The sequence below is a fragment of the Anoplolepis gracilipes genome, chromosome 11, assembly GCF_047496725.1.
Source record: "Anoplolepis gracilipes chromosome 11, ASM4749672v1, whole genome shotgun sequence".
Classification (NCBI taxonomy): Eukaryota; Metazoa; Arthropoda; class Insecta; order Hymenoptera; family Formicidae; genus Anoplolepis; species Anoplolepis gracilipes.
Genome location: NC_132980.1, coordinates 6530220 through 6548579, shown reverse-complemented (window position 1 = coordinate 6548579; position 18360 = coordinate 6530220). Strand labels below are relative to the sequence as shown.

At 39.3% G+C, this 18360-nt stretch overlaps 2 protein-coding genes across 5 annotated transcripts in view; one reads left to right on the top strand and one right to left on the bottom strand.

Moving 5' to 3' along the window:
- Positions 1–18360, top strand: part of LOC140671418 (SET and MYND domain-containing protein 4) — a 115872-nt gene that overhangs the window by 27592 nt on the left and 69920 nt on the right. Inside the window, exons 2-3 of one of the 3 annotated variants that reach the window (XM_072902689.1) lie at positions 12399–12512; positions 14522–14591. The exons of 1 other annotated variant lie outside the window; for it this stretch is intronic. In XM_072902689.1, coding sequence (XP_072758790.1) covers positions 14558–14591 — 34 coding nt within the window. In that variant the 5' untranslated portion in view covers positions 12399–12512; positions 14522–14557. The remainder of the gene's footprint in view (positions 1–12398; positions 12513–14521; positions 14592–18360) is intronic. One more of the 3 variants, XM_072902690.1, reaches the window with a different exon arrangement.
- Positions 1–18360, bottom strand: part of LOC140671419 (growth factor receptor-bound protein 14) — a 273947-nt gene that overhangs the window by 243278 nt on the left and 12309 nt on the right. The gene's annotated exons all lie outside the window — the stretch shown is intronic.

The following is an 18360-nucleotide window of genomic DNA, read 5'->3' as shown; positions in this document are numbered from 1 at the left end:
GTTCTCGACAAGAGTTTTTCCTGAAAATTCTCTATACATAATATTTAAAAAGACGCACGCCTTTAAAAATATTAACAAATTTAATATACGTGAGTTACGCTGTAAACAACTTGATCTTTTAATTAGAATCATATTTAATGCGCGATGAATCAATAGACGGAAAAGGAGAGAGAGTAATATATTTGAATATGCTTTTCAACGGGCGAGAACGCGCGCACACGAGATAGAATTCGAGAGCAGCAATAACAAGAAAAATATACGGTTGGCCGTGCGGTGAAATACTGTCGGGAACGAACGACTGTATCCCTCCGACAAAAATTCTAAAGCCCCTTTTGAAGCTAATGGTTCGTACTTTACCGGATTAATACCAAGGGTTTCGCGCGCCAGATTTGTTTTGGCGCTTTCGGTTTTAGTTAAAGAGCGCCCCCGGCACACACCTGTCAGCCCCTATATATATATATATATATATATATATATATAGTACACCGTGTATATACGGGCGCACAAATTGCTCGGATTCTATTCGCTTCTGGAATCGAAAGTTCCTTTCGACTATCCCTGGCATCGATGTAGTTTCGACTGTACGTAGCCGAGAGCAACAATGGGACGTATTGTTGTATCGAGCTAAACGTCGAAACTTCTCTTTAAACATCATTATTACATTTACTCGCGCGCGCAGATTCCTCTCTCGAGTCCATCCTTCAGTCTACCAACCCCTATCTCTTCACCCTCACGTGGAACTTTTCAAAGCGCTCCCCTCGAAGTAAGCGACTAACCCATATATTAGCGACTGAATTTTGTATAAACGTATAAATCATTTTTGAAGAAGGTATTTTCACGTCCTTTTTTTTTTTTTTTTTTTTTTTCCTGTTTCGTTTTGACCACCAATAACGGTTCTTCGCGCTTTCCCATCTTTGCACAGAGTGCAAAGTATTATGGCCCATGTTGCGTCTCCGGTAAACACTCTTGGCTCTCGTTCATGGTAATCCTGCGGGTATATTGTGTACGGTTGAAAATGGAATCAAAAATGAATACGAGGGAACCGTCTTTGCTTTTATGCCGTTCTGCAACATTTGCAGTCCTACTGAACGACAGTATTACTTTGTAAATGTATATACTGTATGCGATATATATATATATATATTAGATGGATAATCAGAAACAAGTTACAAGCTAATTTCGCGACGCAGGAAGCAAAGTTACCTGTTTGACGATAAACCACGTGGCAATCTGTCAAAAATTCTTGTAAACCGATGAATTTGGAAATTCTCGTTTGAAAGATTTCAGGGAGGGAGGGGGAGGGGTGGGGGAGAAAAAAACACCGAAAATTTGATTGATTTAACTTGAAATCAAGCTCTGTTAAATTAAAAGGAAAGAATCGATCCCTCTCGCGAGTACTCGCGGGAAATATATCTGCAACGTCGGTAACAGGCGAACAATACCGAAATCAATTCGCCGGCCGCCGATATTCCGATATTCCGTATCAATCGTCGCTTCGGTATGTGTACTCAATAGCAGCCAGCAAGCCGCAACAGATGCCTGATTGTGGTTTCGTGTCACTTACACGTCGGTTAACTGTGACGGCCCCGGTTATAATTCACGAGATCCCCCAACACCGTGAAAGGTTCTTTATTAACGGCGCGACCCCATCTCCCCTGCCCGTCATCCCCATCTCGCCACTCTACCTGTCACGCTTCGCGTAATGCGAATTTGATTGTCGAACGCATTCTCGATATTGCAGCCCCATTCATCTCGCGTCGGCGACTCCGAACCGTTGAAACGAGCTCGAGCATCGAAAGTATTTTGTACGCCGAGACCGCCCGGCCACTTCTCCCCTTCCCCCCCCCCCGACCTGGATAGGGTCGCGATATCGCGCAACCGTGATGGCGTTATGTACTACAATCTCCCCTCAAAGCAACTCAGGCGGCCGTGGTCCAACGCGCAATCGTCGATAATCGAATTGCGCGAGACGCGCGAGAATAATCGGGAGATATTATGGAATTAATTAAAGGCCATTATCTTGTTCTCTTTCTCTCTCTCTCTTGGATTATCGGTCGGTCTGCGATCCTCGTGGGATCAAAAACGATAATTAGAGCATTTTCCGCGAGGTGAGGGAATATTCCGCGTAAATGCTTCATTCTTAAGCCTTAACTCTCGGTGACATGATTTTTCTTTCACAATCACCTTACGGTCCGAGAATTAACGTGGTATCTCTGATTAAATAGCAATGAAATCATTTGTTATTTTGCATCGGAAGAATAAAAGGAAATTCCCATTGCCAATGGGGGAAAAAAAAACACGGTTACAACCCACTTTGGTACCCGCGATTAGTAATCAAAGTATTTGAATTACTCGTAACCCTAATTTTACGTAAATAATCTACTTTTAATTCGGCGTAACTAAAAATTGCAATCACTTTGGGAGAAATTTTGACCATTTTTTTTTAGTTAAGCAACTTAACATTTTGATTAGTGCCTTTTAAGTAAAAATCTTTGAAATAAATAGAATAGCTAATTGCAAAAATTAGTTATGAGCAATCCAAATAATTGGTTTACTAATCGTGAGCCCCAAAGTAGATTGTAACCGTGTTTTTTTTTTCCCCAGAGTGGAAGGAAGAAAATAAATATAAAATATGTTTTAATTGTCCTTTAAGAATTGAACCGTGTGTTTAATCTTCCAGAAAGAGAGTCGAGGACGACGATGGGGGACATCCATCTTTTTTATAAATTTTCCGCTACAAGCGTCTATATTAAGCATCGACTCGATCGTCGTAGAAATACAGTCTATTTTTCTCCTTCGAGAGAAATTCAAATGATTTGCCGATCGGCAGGGTCCGCGCTAGCGTTCATCCGGAAGACTTTAATTTCGTTGTCGCGGCAATATGATTTTACCAGACGTGGAATAAATTTCGCCGGGCGGAGCTCGACGGCGATAAAGTTGGCGAAAGAGGGATTTGTATCGACACGGGTATGCCGAGCTACGTGATTTGTTTGAAATTTTCGTAATAATGTCGCGTAGAGCGCAATGCGAACGAAACGGAAAAAGGAGGAGGAGGAATAGAGAAGTGTTTCGAGAGAGATTTACCTCCCCCTCTCTCTCTCTCTCTCTCTCTCTCTCTCTCTCTCTCTTTTTCCGCGTAGAAATAAATCCGGACTCGCGCCGCATCCGTAATGCGAAAAAAGCTCGCGATATGATTTTATTACGATTACTTGCACGGTCGGTGTCGCGAAAAACGCTGATAAGGCCGCTAACGCAATATCGCGCTGGGCGGGCTCGGGAAAAAAAATTCCGACTTTGCGTATTCCGGGAATCCCTATCAATTAAATCGCGTCGTACATTGTATTGGATTTGCGGTTCTCTCTTGAATACAGATACGCTCGTTCAGACTCCTTGTTTTCACAGACTCCGAGCGAGTAAGCGCGCGGATTTCTCTTTCGCCGCTTCTTATCCCGAAGCAGAATCTGGCGCGCAGAACGGGAACGGGAAGGAAGAAGGAGGGGGGGGGGGAGGGAAAACAAAACAAAAAAACGGATAGATTAAAGGGGATTTTTATTCGTCGCATATCGACCACGTCGCGGGACCTACGGATTAATCTATGGTAAAATATATCGCGCTATTCGCGCGAGCGCGGTTTTAGAATTCCGGATGCAATAGCCGGCGGCTACTCGCCGGGAAAGCGGGGAATAATGGTCGACGTAGCAATAAATAAATGATCATACATTCACCTCCGATCAATGAGCGCGGGCCAAATATTTATGGGGAGGGGGGACGAGGGGGGGGAGGACCGCGCCCGCGATATCGGATAAATAGGCGCAATAAGGGGACCGTTTAATTTACTCCCGATAGAATCCGAGTGGCTCTTTTCGCTTCCTCCCCCCCCCCTCCCCGCCCCGTCCCTACCTTTCTCGCTCCCGAGTCGAATCCCTGAACACCTTCCATTGTGCAAACCAACACGTTATCACGGCTATTGAGAAACGTTTTCTTCGACCTCCTCGCGCGTAATAACTGATTGCCGCGACACGACGACGCGGCTTCGTCGTTTAATCACCGCGATCGAAGTCGTGGCTGCCGCAGTTTTACGATAAGAAAATTATGACCGCGAAAATGTCTCCTGGAAAAAAAAAAAAAAAAAAAAATATCGACCAATCCCTGGATGACGACGGACGATTGATGATTTATCTCACAAATTAGCGATTCTTTATTTTTATTATATAGATTCAGATTGTCTACTCCCTGGAAAACGTGAAATTTTCAGGAATTTTTTTTTTGTACCTGGAGAAATCAGAGATTTCTTATTAAATTTTATTGGGATTCAGAGAATTTAAAAAAAAAAAAAAAAATTCTTTCTGATAATACTTTTATAATGAAAATAATCTGTTATATTCTTTTTATTATAATTTTAGTGATCAAAAATTAAAATGCTAATGAAAAATGTTTATCTTTTAACGAAACCTAATTAAACTTAGTTTTTTCTTATCAGTAAAAAGTATTAGAAAAAATACACCCAATAAAATGACTTACATATTAGAAAGTTAGACTAAAAATTTTTTTAATTATTCTCTTTACTTGGAATCTTAAACAAAACTAATCTAGAAAATCAGAGAATTTTCAAAAAATTCTTATTAAATTTTATTGAGATTCATAGAATTAAAAAAAGAATTTTTTGATAATATTTTTATATTTTGAAAGCATCGTTAAATTACAATAAAAATAATCTATATTCTGCTTTTTATTGTAATTTTTAAATATTCTTTCAAATATAATTTTAAAAAAATGGTTACAAGATTTGAATAAACACCTTGAAATTCCTAAAGCAAATTAGAATTGATAATTTCTCTTAACTGTGTCAGGCTGATGCGTAGTTTTTACATTCTTTTACATGGAATAATATAAATTCTTTCCTGCTCTCTTCATTTAACAAAACTTTAAGCTTAATTAGTTCTCTCCTCGCGATATCTATTGGTGTAATTTGGATTTATCGAAATTGTATGTATCTATAACAGCTTGATAAACAACGACGGTCATAGTTGGGATAGGAAAGAAGCATATTTGCGACCATCTGTTTACTCATGTAAATTGCTTTACCCGCCGCAAGGACGACAACGCAACCAGCGATGGAAGAAAAGAGAACGGCGTGGGAGGGACGATTTTAATTGCATATCGTAGTTTCGTCGTTTCCTTTCCTGCGCGAAAGTAATATGCGCCGGACTGTGCGAAATTGGAAAATGGACGAGTAAATGAAAATGCAAGCACATCTAAGGAACATCTAAGGAATATATTGTACATACGCGCGTGAAAATAAGCCAGCAAAATCTCTCTGACAAACACACTCGCCTTTAATGGCAAATTTACATTCGCGTTTGTCTGTATACGAGAATTTAGTATCATTCAAGGTCATCGCAGAATGCAATTTTAATCTCTTTTAGAAAAATACATAAATTCCGCGTGAGCGTATCATTTATATCTATATTAAAATGCGCATAAAAAATTCATGAGATAAACGTAGCGAGCGTAACGTAAAAAAACATTGAAGGAAAAAAAAAAAAAAAAAAAAAACGTCGAATTCTATCACGTTGCAAAATGACCCGTCTCACGATGTGCTGGCAATTCACTGCCGTTCCGCGCGTCTGCGGGAGTAGCATAAATCCACCTGTACTCGGTTCATCGAGTAATCGATTAGACGTCTCTTCGTTAATTCGTTCGGCGTCTTACGAAGCCATCGCGCCGTCGTTTTCGATTTTATCGAAGCTGTCGACGGTGCCGGATAAAGTATCGTCGGCGTCGAATATATGCGGCTGGGGAAGTGCAGGCTTAACCGCAAGAGGAGAGTCAGACTGTCAGAAAAACTGGCTTTGGATTTACGCCTGTCCAATCCCGCGGATATATATATATATATATATATATATACACGCGGATGTGCCGTCGTCTTATCGAGCCTCGGAGATTTGCGGTAAAACGCGAGAATCATCGCGTCGAGAGCTTTTCGCCCTCGAAACGCCACCGTGCAAAATAATGTGCTCCCCCTCTGACAGAAATAAAATGCGCAATTAATTCGAGAAGCTACTCGATTCGCAAGATTAACTTCTCATCGTCTAATTCTCGTACGTACGAGAGAACGTCGATATAAACGGCGCGTGAAGGAGGCGAGACCGTGTTTGACTCGACACAGCCGACCGCGACACGCGTTCCGACGTGCTTTATAAACCCGGTGCATAATAAGAGAAAGAAAAAGGGCGGGCGACAAAGTTGGCGGGGTAGGGGGGCGGGGGCAGAGGAGACGTGTGCCATACGAGAACCCCCGAGGCCGAGTCCGGCAAAAAGCCCTCAAAGAGCTTCTCAGCCCGTGATAAGCGTGGACCTTCATTACGCGCGCGTACACGTATATTAAATAATATCCTTTTTCGTCGATTTCTCAGCTTTTTCCCTTCGCTCGTTCACACACACACATACACATATATATATATGTGTGTATAAAATACTCAGTCGTATTAATGTCACTTTTTTCGGGCAAGGATCTGTCCGTCTGTTTCTGGCCGCTAATGGCACGTCTCCGTGGAAACTCATCATCTCGCGTTTCACCGCGATCGCTTTCAAAGCTCGCTGTTTTGTGCGCGATGGAGCTTACTGGGATTCTTCGCGACGTTTGCGCGAAAAAGTTAGCCCGCGCGACTGAAACAATCCTTGTTGTCGAAAGACATTATCCTCGAGTCGAGTCGTTGCGCGCGTGATCAGAAAGCGAAAGAGATGCTACATCGTTGACTTTAATCTGTATTACACTTGCCAGATGATTGCCAGTGTACGACGATAATAGATGGGATCCAAGCCCTTTGCGACCATTTCCTTTGATTGCTTTGCCAATTTTAATGTAAAATTCATGTGGGAAAAGAAATGTCATTTCTTTAGATTATAATAATAGTCTCGGATAAAATAAGGCACTACTGCCTTTGGATTTTAAAAGTAAATGATGAAACCGTGAATTAAATTAATTTTATTTTTTATTTTAGCCTTCAATAATTTGTTACAATTTATTTTATAATCATTTATTATAATTTATTGCTTATTTTAATTTAATTTAGTTCATCTATTTTTAATTTCACATTGAATTTCGTATTATTTTATAAAAATAGAAGGCGATGAAATTTCGATTTAAATGAGATCAAACTGAATCGAGAGAACCGCGCGCGAATATATGTATCAACCCTGATCCCATCCCTAACGACGACGGGAGTCCCAATCGAGCGCCCAGACGAAATTCGCGCGCGCGTCCATGTGACCGTCCGATATATGGAAAACCGTAAGCTTCCATTCGGTCAACGACCGTCATTTCGATGTGCGGCCGCACCAAAACCTCGGGGGCGGATATCGTCGACGACAGCCTGTAATCAACAAGAACGTCGACAACAACGTTGCACCACGCTGTGACGCACGCGCGTGGACATCGCCGCTCGCCCGCCTGACACGAGCTAAATTAATTGCGAGCGCAAGGTGGGATCAATTAATGCGCCAGGAACACCGAGCAATCATGGCCGAAAGAATCCTCACGAGGACAAAAGTATATAGCACGCGACAGAGGATTCTGACAAAGTATTTTCGCCTGCGCGTCACGTGTGCTTTGCGCACTCGGTTTTGATTAAAGGGGCGTAAAATTATCACACTTATAAAAAAAAAAGGCGTCGATTTTTCCGACAAATAAGTAGACGGGGTAATTTTCGATAATCGAAAATATATAAAAAAGTAAATTAATTATTAACATGTCTGCTTGAACATTAAATTAAGTTAATTGATTGATTAATTAAATTGAAATAATAATGAGATAAAATAATAAATTAATTAAATTAAAATAAATAATTTAATTAAATTGTCGAGTCTCAATGGCGAATTTTCTTGAAGGGAAGTTTTCTTTTTTTTTTTTTTTTTTTTCTTCTCCACCCGTCGCGCCGAGGCCGCAGAGTAACCTGTGAATATCTTCGTCGACGCGCGAAATCTCATATTTCATCGAAATCAGCCGGATTGACAGACCGGGCGAATGTGATTTCTGGCGCGTTATCGACACGGGGCGCGTTGTGTAATACCGTGGAGAATCCGCGTACAGAGAGAATGAACGGCGACATTCCGACACGCGTGTGATTCAGACGAACGACGTTACACACAGCCCGAAGAGAAGGGGAGGAGGGCGCGGGGGGGAGGTGAAGGAGGAGGCACGGCTGCTGTCGGTATCAATTAATTCCTCGGCTCGTCAATTCGATACTGACGTGAGACGAGCACGTCGTCGCGCGTGCTCGTAACGGAAGTAACGTGATGTGCCACCGAAACGGACACGATGGGTGAAAGGGGGTTGGAACAGGGGAGGAGGCGGGGGAGAGGTGTAAAGTTTTGACTTCCTCTTGGCATTGCATCAAGTTGTTTGTTTCGAAAACATTCTCGATTCTTTGAAAAAGTGCCGGGTGTAACGAGCAACGCGTAAACACGTCGATTGATACTGCATGTTCGGTTGACCCAGTCCCGGCGACATGAAAAAAAGCGGAAACGTACGGATTTAATACCTTTCCGTCCATCCCTGGACGAGATAACTTAATCCCGAGATAAAATTACCGTGATATAGATTGTTCGGTATTTTTATTCGCCTTTAAATTATTAGAAAAAAGCAGATAGCAGTTTTTTCCTCCTTTTCTAAGAATATACTTGAGTAGAGACGTAAAAAACTGTTTTTCTTCTATAACAGAAAAAAAAAAACATATTTGTTTTTTTTTATTGAAAAAAAATCAAGTTTTGTTTATTTTTATAAATTTAATATTACTTTCCTTTAACATTTTTTTCGTTAATATCATAAACAAATTCTTATATTATTTTTATTATTAAAAATTATAATTTAAAATAGTAACTATAAAGTGTATTTTTAAAAATTATAAAACATATGCGTAATAAATCTGTAGTAAGTAGCTGTCCCAGTTATATAAGTCATTTAAGGTTATTGACTACAATTTTTTTTATGTTTAAAAAAAGAGTATAATAAGTCGAATATATATTTTACACAATAATTCTCTTGAACTTTTACCTATTATATTTAATTAAAATCAAAAGATTTTTATTTGTACTTAAAATAATTATTTAAATTTTAATAACCGTCCATTGATGACCCAGTTGTAATAAGTCACTTATAAATCTTTTTGTTCCAATTGCAATACGAAACAACATACCTCTTCTTTTGCAGAGAAATATAAACTTATTCCATTTACGAAATATGTAGTCTTTCTTACTGTTGACATTTACGCTGCAGATTAAATAAAAGCATCGCCAGTTAAAAATTCTTTTTTCAATTTTTTTGCAATATTATAGTTAAGTTAAAAATGTGATATTTTACTAATAGATGGCGTGATATAATGTTTCTTTTTAAATAATTAATTATAATAAATATGTTCAATCATTAATTGTTTAATAAAATAAATTAAAAAGCAAAAGTGACTTACAACTGGGACAGTTACCTTAAATTTATTTAAGTTTAATTTTGATTTTTAGATAATTATCTGATTAAAAATAATAATTACATATAAATGACGAAACAGTGATTAAGAGTTCAAATCCATCATTTGAAAAGTTAAAAGTAATGAAAAATTAACTTTCCAAAATCAAAATATCAAGATGTTAAATAACTGGAAAAAAGGAAAATTTTGAAAAAAATGAGGCTTGTTTTTTTTTTTTCACAAAAAGACTATTTTATCTCTACTTGTGCGACACAGAAATATAGCTCTGCAATAAGTTCAGCTCGAAATAATCAGTGCTTGGTTCTTTTCATGTTAAAGTCATCCATGTAATTATTGATCGAATCCACTCTGCAGTGGATGGCAACGACTCTGTCGCGTGTTTTGAAGCGTCGGGAAATATGAAAAAATTACGCGGAAAAATACAAGTGCAATGTTGCGAGAGCGTCAGTCTAGTCATAGAAACAAATAGCGTGGAAATCCATGGTAATTGTTTTAACGGCGCAGAGAGGGCGAAAGAGAGAGAGAGAGAGAGGGAAAGACTATTAGATTCGGCATGCTCGATGAAAGTTTCGAAACGGTTACGCGAGGAGCAAAGGAAACTGGGAAACTGCATTAAATCAGTCGTTCGAGGAAGCATCACCGATCAGCCTCGTTAATTCCATCTTCCCCGAACGACGTGCGTAACCCCCGTTATATTGCGGCAGAGTTCTCGCGAGACATTCGCATAGGAGTATGATGGTTGCCTAATAATTGCCACCCTTTGAATTTCTCGCGAGACTATCGAGGGTTGATTCGTGACAATAACTTGTCGCGCAATCGTATTGCGCATGGAAAATTTCCTGGGATCTACTTGGAATTCTATCCGATTTCTCCAAAAAATCATAGATTCTGATTGGAAAATTTAAATAAACAATATAAATCTTTATTCAATTTTTCTTGTTTGCATTTAATATTTAAATAATAATACAGACAAAATATACGTGATACTATGATATTTTTTATTTCTACATTATATTACATTGATTATGTATTATATTTTATTTATATCAATTCATTATAATTATATGTAGTTATTATAATTTATTATTATATTTATATTCATTTGTGTAAAAATGAGATTTCCTATTTGATTTCATCAAAGTATATTGGATTCGATCTTGCTGAATTTTCGCTTTGTTTTTCTTTCGATTATAAATCAAAAATTCATTTTTCGGATAAAAATGAGATTCCTAATTAATATTGCAGTGTGATATATCTATTTGGTATAAAAGGCATTCTAATCAAAATCTATGTAATATCTGGGAGACTGTCTTGGGAAGTTTCTATGCGGGTTCGCGATCATCTTTCGACTTGTCAAAAATTTCGCAGTTTACATTAATTAGCATCTCGCGTGTTCGTGTAGTTTCCCTTCTCTCTCTCTCTCTCTCCCCTCCCCCTCCCCCTCCCCCTCCGTTTGTTTAATGTCACTGTCCGCTGAAATTACTTTCCCGGTGCGCACTCTAACCAGGATATTAAATCATCCGGAAAACTTTACAGACTACGCTCAATCGATCTTGTTTACGCTGCGTGTTGCGGTCGCGAGAACGATGCGAACGATAAATCTGCAGAGGGTGGGAGAGAGAAAGGGAGGGGAAGGAGAGGCCGGAGGGAGCATTGACAGATTTATTTACGCACGTTTAGGTTCGAACGATAGAATTAGAAGTCTTTGCAGGAACGTGCCGTCGCGAAGATTCTCAATCTCAATCGAAACATGTGCGCGTCTCTCTCATTTAAATTACGTCGCAGCATATAATTCATCTCTATCGGCGAGATATAGTAGGCGATTTTTATTATCGAATAAGTTATCGATAAAAATTGAGGTGGAGCGCGAGAGGCGGTGGGGGGGGGGGGAGAGGGAGGGGGAGGGGGAAGGAGGGACGTGATCGGAAGATGCATCGACGTTTCTAATGACATTTAAACACGTGGGACAGAGGACGACCGTTGCGGATCCCCGTCGCGTTTCGCATCCGCAAATTAATATCGACCAGCGTAAAATAGGGCGTCAGCGGGGGAAAAACTGCGGAAAAACCGGCTCGAAGGGGTTTATCCGTCGTATCGCGCGCTAAGCTAACCGTCATGCCGCGTCCCTCTCTTTCTTTACTTCTGAGCTATTTCCACGCAGCTGCGCATGTTACGTAACTCGACTTGAGAGAAGAATTTTCGCTCACGTCACGCTCGCGCATCCTCCCCCCCTCCTCCCCCATCCAAGTCATTCTCGCCGCGCGCTCTGTGCGCGCGTTATTTACATTGAATTTCTTATCTTTCGCTCGCGCATATGCACGTATGTACTTATGTTTGCGGATTACGGTAACGATGCAACTTTCAGAGCCAGCGGTGCTGAATGCTCGAGCTCGCTTTGCGAAAAATATTCTATTTACCGAAATTTACATATTTTGCATTTATTTAATATACTGTTAAGCAGAGAACCCTGAAAAGAGAGAGAGAGAGAGAGAGAAAAAAAAAGATCAAATATCTTTTCTTGATCCTTACCGATGGATCATTTTTGCCCGTGTAATTTCTAGCCATATCACTTCTTCAAAAACGAATGATCGTAGGACAATATTATTTAAGTAAATTATTTTTTTCAAATTTATTATTATTCTAATCTTCATTTACAAGGATCAAGGAAGGTATGTAAATTTTTTCACATTTTTTTAAAACACCTTTACCCATCGATAAGCGCGTCAAACATACGTTGACCATCTGTACGATTTAAATAGGTTAAAATAAAGAGTAAAATCTAGAATAAAGAAAAGAGAAATTAAAGGAATATATAAATATATATATATATATATATATATATATGCGCCCAAAGTTTAGCGACGAAGAAACAAGTCAATTTATGGCAATTAATGCAAGATTTTTTTTTCCCGACAGGAACGATTCGACGGACAGGAGGAAATTTGAGAACCGCTTGAGGGAGATATAGCGCCCGCTCGCTCCATCGACTCGCGGGAAACGTCTGCCGGGAAACGAAGGTACCCGGGAAAGGTACATATCTTAAATCTTCGAAGCTCCGCGACGCGCTTGTTAACGTCCTACAATACCTTTTCACATAATTGCCCGCCGCCCTCAAATATTTGCCGGTCGCCTCGTCGCGGCGAGGAAACGGATTCACTGTCGCCCTAAAATATTGCGCGTCCACGCGATAACTGACATAATCGAGCATGTCGATAACGATGACTAAACGTTACTGGGAAATAAACATCGGAGGAGGCAGAAAGAGAGAGAAAGAAAAGAATGTCCGGGTGACGACGGGCCTCCGGGTACAACAGCACCAGCTGCAAGTGCAACTTGTCCGTTTCTCTGTCTCTTTCTCTCTCGATCAATCCGAGTACATAACACGGCTACATAATACATACGATTCTCGGGCGCACCGAGATCCAGTGAGATCCATTAAATTCCCTCGACAGTCCTAAACGATGAAACAACGTTCGCTTAATTCTCTCGTATCTGCCGCGGTTATCCCTCCTTCCACGGTGTTTCTCCGAAGCTAATATATATCGTTCGTATCGTTTCGATTTCGAGAGAGAGAGAGAGAAATCTTAAAGTGTGCTGTAAATTTTTCCCTTTCCCTCTTTTTCCTTTTTCCCCATCTATTGATCGTTTTTACAGAAGAGCGCGTTCGAAACTCCTTACTTCTTCCATCGACGGATTCGCATAATTCATGCGACCTCTGGATAGTAGCACTTATGTTCCATTAAAAACTAAAGTAAGTTACATTGGCGGTTCCCCGGGGGGAGGGGGCGGGGATGATAGATTTCCTCAGCGGAGACCGCGCGATTGCACCCTCTTGTCATTTTTCAACCGAACGTTTCCGTCTCCTCTTTCGTCTTTCTTTCGCCATAACGTGTGGAAAGTGAATGTTGACACTTTAAGAAGCTGTAAGTGATTCCGTTTCTTTATGCTTTATGTACTTTGTTCTATTATATTCTATTTGCTTCGAAATTTCGAAGACGCGAAATTACATGATACGCATAATTTACATAATACCTATCATACTTTTTATCTATTTTTTTAAATACATATTCGCATGTATTTATTATCGATATATTATATCAATATATTTAATTATCACGTGATAATTATTAATTATATTATTATATTAACGAAATAGAAACATCTTTATTTAACAATCGTCCACACTCGCTTTTGGCAATTAAAATAAAAAGATAAATCAACATTATACATCTGTTTCTGAAATTAATTACTCGACGTAATGGGATACGCATTAATTTCGAGAATTAAATCTTCTAACATTACACTACGCGTAATAAAGAAAGCACATGCGTATATATATGTTACATATTTATATATACACGCGTACGTCGCGAAGCGTTCACTAGGGAAAAAAAAAAAAAAAAAAAAAAAAAAACACAGGGACTCGTCAGACGATTTACGGAATTAGCGGGAGGGGAAGGAGGGGGGGGGGAGGCGCGAGCTCGCGCTTGCCGCAACCGTCGCGAGTCGCTAGTAGTTGAATTTCGGCCGTGTCGAGCGAAGTGTCGCACGTGACCTTATTGAGGTTACGTCCGTCGTGAATAATCGCGCTCGATATTCCGCCGGTGCGTGAACGCGTCCGCGACGAAGATCTTGACCTTTGTGAATAATCGGATCCCGCACAATTGTGTGAGCATACGCATTTATGTATATACGCGTGTCGAATGACAATCTTGTGTAGGCGAATTTTTCAGGTGACGAGAAAAAGTATCGAACGAATGGTCACGTCCTCGTCGTGTTTTAATGTTATCGTAAGTGTCACGAATGACAGCGGAAATGTGATACGATATGAATATGATACAACTAATGGAATAAGCGAATTAAATGAATATCGAGCGATTGTCATTGCGATCACGCGAGGGCAAGTGTTGCAAATATATATATATATATATATATATATATATCGATGATTGATATTTGATCGAAAATACATTTACGCCGCGCATAAAAAGTACATGTCGAAAGAAAGTATGCGTGTAGCGAGTGCGTTCCTTTTTTAGCGCGAGGAATCATCTGAATAAAACTAAAGGGATCGGATGATAAGGAGGAAACGGCACAGAACAACGACCGGTGAGTTATTATTATATTTTTTATGTACATATTAAAGGCGCACTTTGCTTGACATTATTCGCAATGCAAAGTGCAAGATTCTTCAACTTGGTTCATTAAACGCTTCGGAGCGAAAATAGTGTGTCATACACTGAAAAAATATTTACTAGTAATATATACATATAAAAAAAAAGTTATTTTAAAAATATGCATAAAAAATGAAGCATGTTTTTTATACATATTTTTTCTCACAATTTTTACTTTGCGTTATTTATATGATAATGATTAACGTAAAAATAATAACTAGTGCATATGTATATCCTGTTTGTTTTATATCACACAAAAGGTTTTATATTGTAAAAAAGATGCACAGAATTTATTTGTTGACGTCCCAAATGCAGATTTGAAAAAAATATTTAATTATTGCATCAACCATTGACACAACTATAATCAATTCGACCCAATTAATAGTAACACGTAGTAAACATTAATATTCCTTTAAGTGGCAATATTTTTTCCGAGCCCTACTGTGCTATGCTTAAAATTCAATTTTCTACCCCGCGAAATTTCTAATTATTAAACACTCCCCGGTAACATTCTCTTGGTAAATTCCACGAAAAGGGCGCAGGGTACTCTCTAACGTTTACGACTCGCCGGAAACTCGGATACCATTTGGCATTATTGTTGAACATTAAGGAGTCGTTGAGCGCACGGCGCTTGGATAAGGTTCTAATTAAGCCGATTCGGCGGATACGTCGTCTCGACAATCTGCTAAATTCCTCTCTCTCTCTGTCTCTCTTTCTCATCCTAGTACTGTATATTCCAATGTACCTCGCGAACTCGTTGACCGACGGACTCGACGTCGTAATCGCGTGCGACGAGTACAATTCCAGAAAGGGGACCCGTTATTTTTAATTACATAGAGCGAAATACATAACACTTGGGTGCGACCTCTGTATCGTTTCATCCATTGACCCGCGAGTTCTCTCTTTCTGTCTCCCGCGAGACGATATCGGATCTGCGGGATCCGGGAATTTTCAGTTTCGCCGATACCGAAATCACGTTTACGCCAGAGTGTACTTTACATTCCGAGCGGGTTAAGCTTCGATCTACATCTCAAAGGTTTTTACGCGCCAAAGCGAGATAGGAGCGGCGAAAGTTTCTCGTGGTGGAACGAAGACGGTGAGAGAAAATGTGCTGAGAGACGGAAAGAGCGCAAGGTGTATTCAAAGGTCGTTAGGAAGTGGCTCCGTGTTTTCGCAGGCGATGGAAGAATATCGCGAGGTTTCTACGTCGAATCGCTGAAACGGCATACGCAATGAGGATTAGTTTTTCCCCCTCCCGGAGAAAAGGGGAAGAGGAAAAAGGAGAAAAAGAATACAGGGTGTACGCGATACATACATATATACATATATACATATATATATAGTATTCATATCCGTGCGGAAAAATTAAGCCCCGGTTTAACGTCCGAAGTCGATCGCTCTCGTTGACATTCGCTAGATATACATATATGTAGATGTACGTATACTCTGTTCCGATCGAGAATTAAGTCGCGCTAGATTATTCGACTGAAAACTTTACGGGGACGTACACGGCGTCCCGAAAATTCGCGCCCATGTTCGGCGTAATGAGGTCCTTTGACTAATCCGGTGTCGAGTTGTGTCGTTAAAGTCATGATCAAACGTTATCTTTTTTCAACAATGGTAAAGATTTTTGTGAAAAAAAAAAAAATTGTCTACAAATATCTGTGATAAGAGTATCGTCACATTTTTTTTTGTCAAGCACTCTGTACGGGACAAAATTTCTAGAGAAGCAATTGAGAATATATATATATATATATATAAGAAGGTATTAATAATTTGTATAATTTTTTTCAGTATCGAATACATTATAATTGATTGAGTTTTTAAATTTATTTCTTAGATAAGTAAGAAAGGAAATAAATAAAATACAAAATAATATTTTTTTAGCGTATATTATGGTAGGTTTATTTTCTCTATAAACAATAATATTTGATATTATAATGACGCAATTTCTTAGAAACGTACAATTCAAATTATAAGAAATGAAATCTTTAATCCTACTTTGGCGGTAAAAACAGATAAATAAATCTCTGCTTTACATTTATGCCTTGCAATCGAAAGGTTCTTCGAAAAAAAAAAAAAAAAAAAAAAAAAACGATAAAACGGAGGGCAAGGAACCAGACACGTGGGTACGAAACGTGGGGACTTGAATTATTCGTTGACGGTGACGCGCGAGGTACATACCTGAACAGTCTTGCCGTGGATAAGTGTACGGAGATGGGAGACCAACGTGAGAGACGCCGGAAATCGCGGTCTGCACTCGCCGGGATAAAATCGTAATGAACATTCGCGCCCGGAATGCCGTCCATCCTGTCGGGCGACGTTTACGACACCGCTTTTTCACGTCGCGCCTCTCGAACGTGTCAGTTAAGCATTCAAATGCGCAGTGTCGTTAAGCATTCAGCTCCCTCAGCAGCCGGTACGACGGATGCATCCCCTAGTGAGGTGCATTATACATTCGTCGCGCCCTCGAGAGCCGCGTTCTCGTTCGGGCGGTAATAATAATTACGCGTTGCCGACGCAATAATGTATCCTTAATATATATATATATGTGTGTTAATGAAATATAAGTAATTTTTATATTATAACATTTTGTTAATAATTTTATTTATTTTATTTAATATTCATTGCAGCTTATTTGGAAAGCTTTTATTTAAGATTATTAATAATCTCTGGATTATTTTTAATTATAAAAAAAATTCTTTATCTATATGACAAGTGTCAAAAATTAAGTGTTAAAAATTAAAATACATTGAAAATGTCATGTTTAGAATCGTTTACGTGCTATCGAAATATATATGAAAATCTGTAGAAATATAAAAAAGATCGCAACCGTGCTTTTATTTCCGTTTGAAGAAAAAAAGTATGCCTACGATTTTAATTGTACAATCTATATATTTATCTGTCCATAAAATATTTTTCCTTGAAGACTGTCGCTAAACAATAACGACGATAACGAAAACATATGCATATATATATACATATATAAAATTAATATTAAATATATTATATATACATATATATTATAATTAAAATGCGTTAAATTTTATGATAATAGCAATTCGTTTAAATTAATATTCGGACAGATTTCAGATTTTGATTCATTGAAACGAAGAGAGTCGTACATCTCAATATCTCGTATTCTTAATAACGAATAAATTAACATTTTTATCGCTAAGGCAATTAAACGAAATGTCACGCGACGATAATGGCTCTCGTGCCGAATATATATACATATCTATATTCTTCGACAAAAGGATCTCGTTCGAAGATTTGGATTTGCCGGACCGACTAGTAGTATATATTGGGCACTTCCGCCCGTTTTAGCGATGCTAACGAAATCCACTCGCCGCAGCTGCGTCTCGTTTTGCCGGTCAAAATGAAAATTCCTACCACTCCCACGGTAGCGCGCTGACGTTTATGAATGGCATTTAAATGTCATTACCATTTCGGATATCTCTCTGCTCGACGCCGATGTACCGGCCGTTCTCTCGCGCGTTGTTACACCTTGTTTCGAATCAAGTCTCTTTCTCTCTCTCTCTCTCTCTCTCTCTCTCTCTCCCCGGGAGTCTATTGAAACGCGCGGCTGCAGCTGCTTTACTGTAAATCGCCGTTCCATCCCGCGCGCGTCAATCTCGACGCGAACTGACGCGTCGGCTCGATGTATACATCCCAGCTTCAATATTGAATAAAAGGAAACGCAT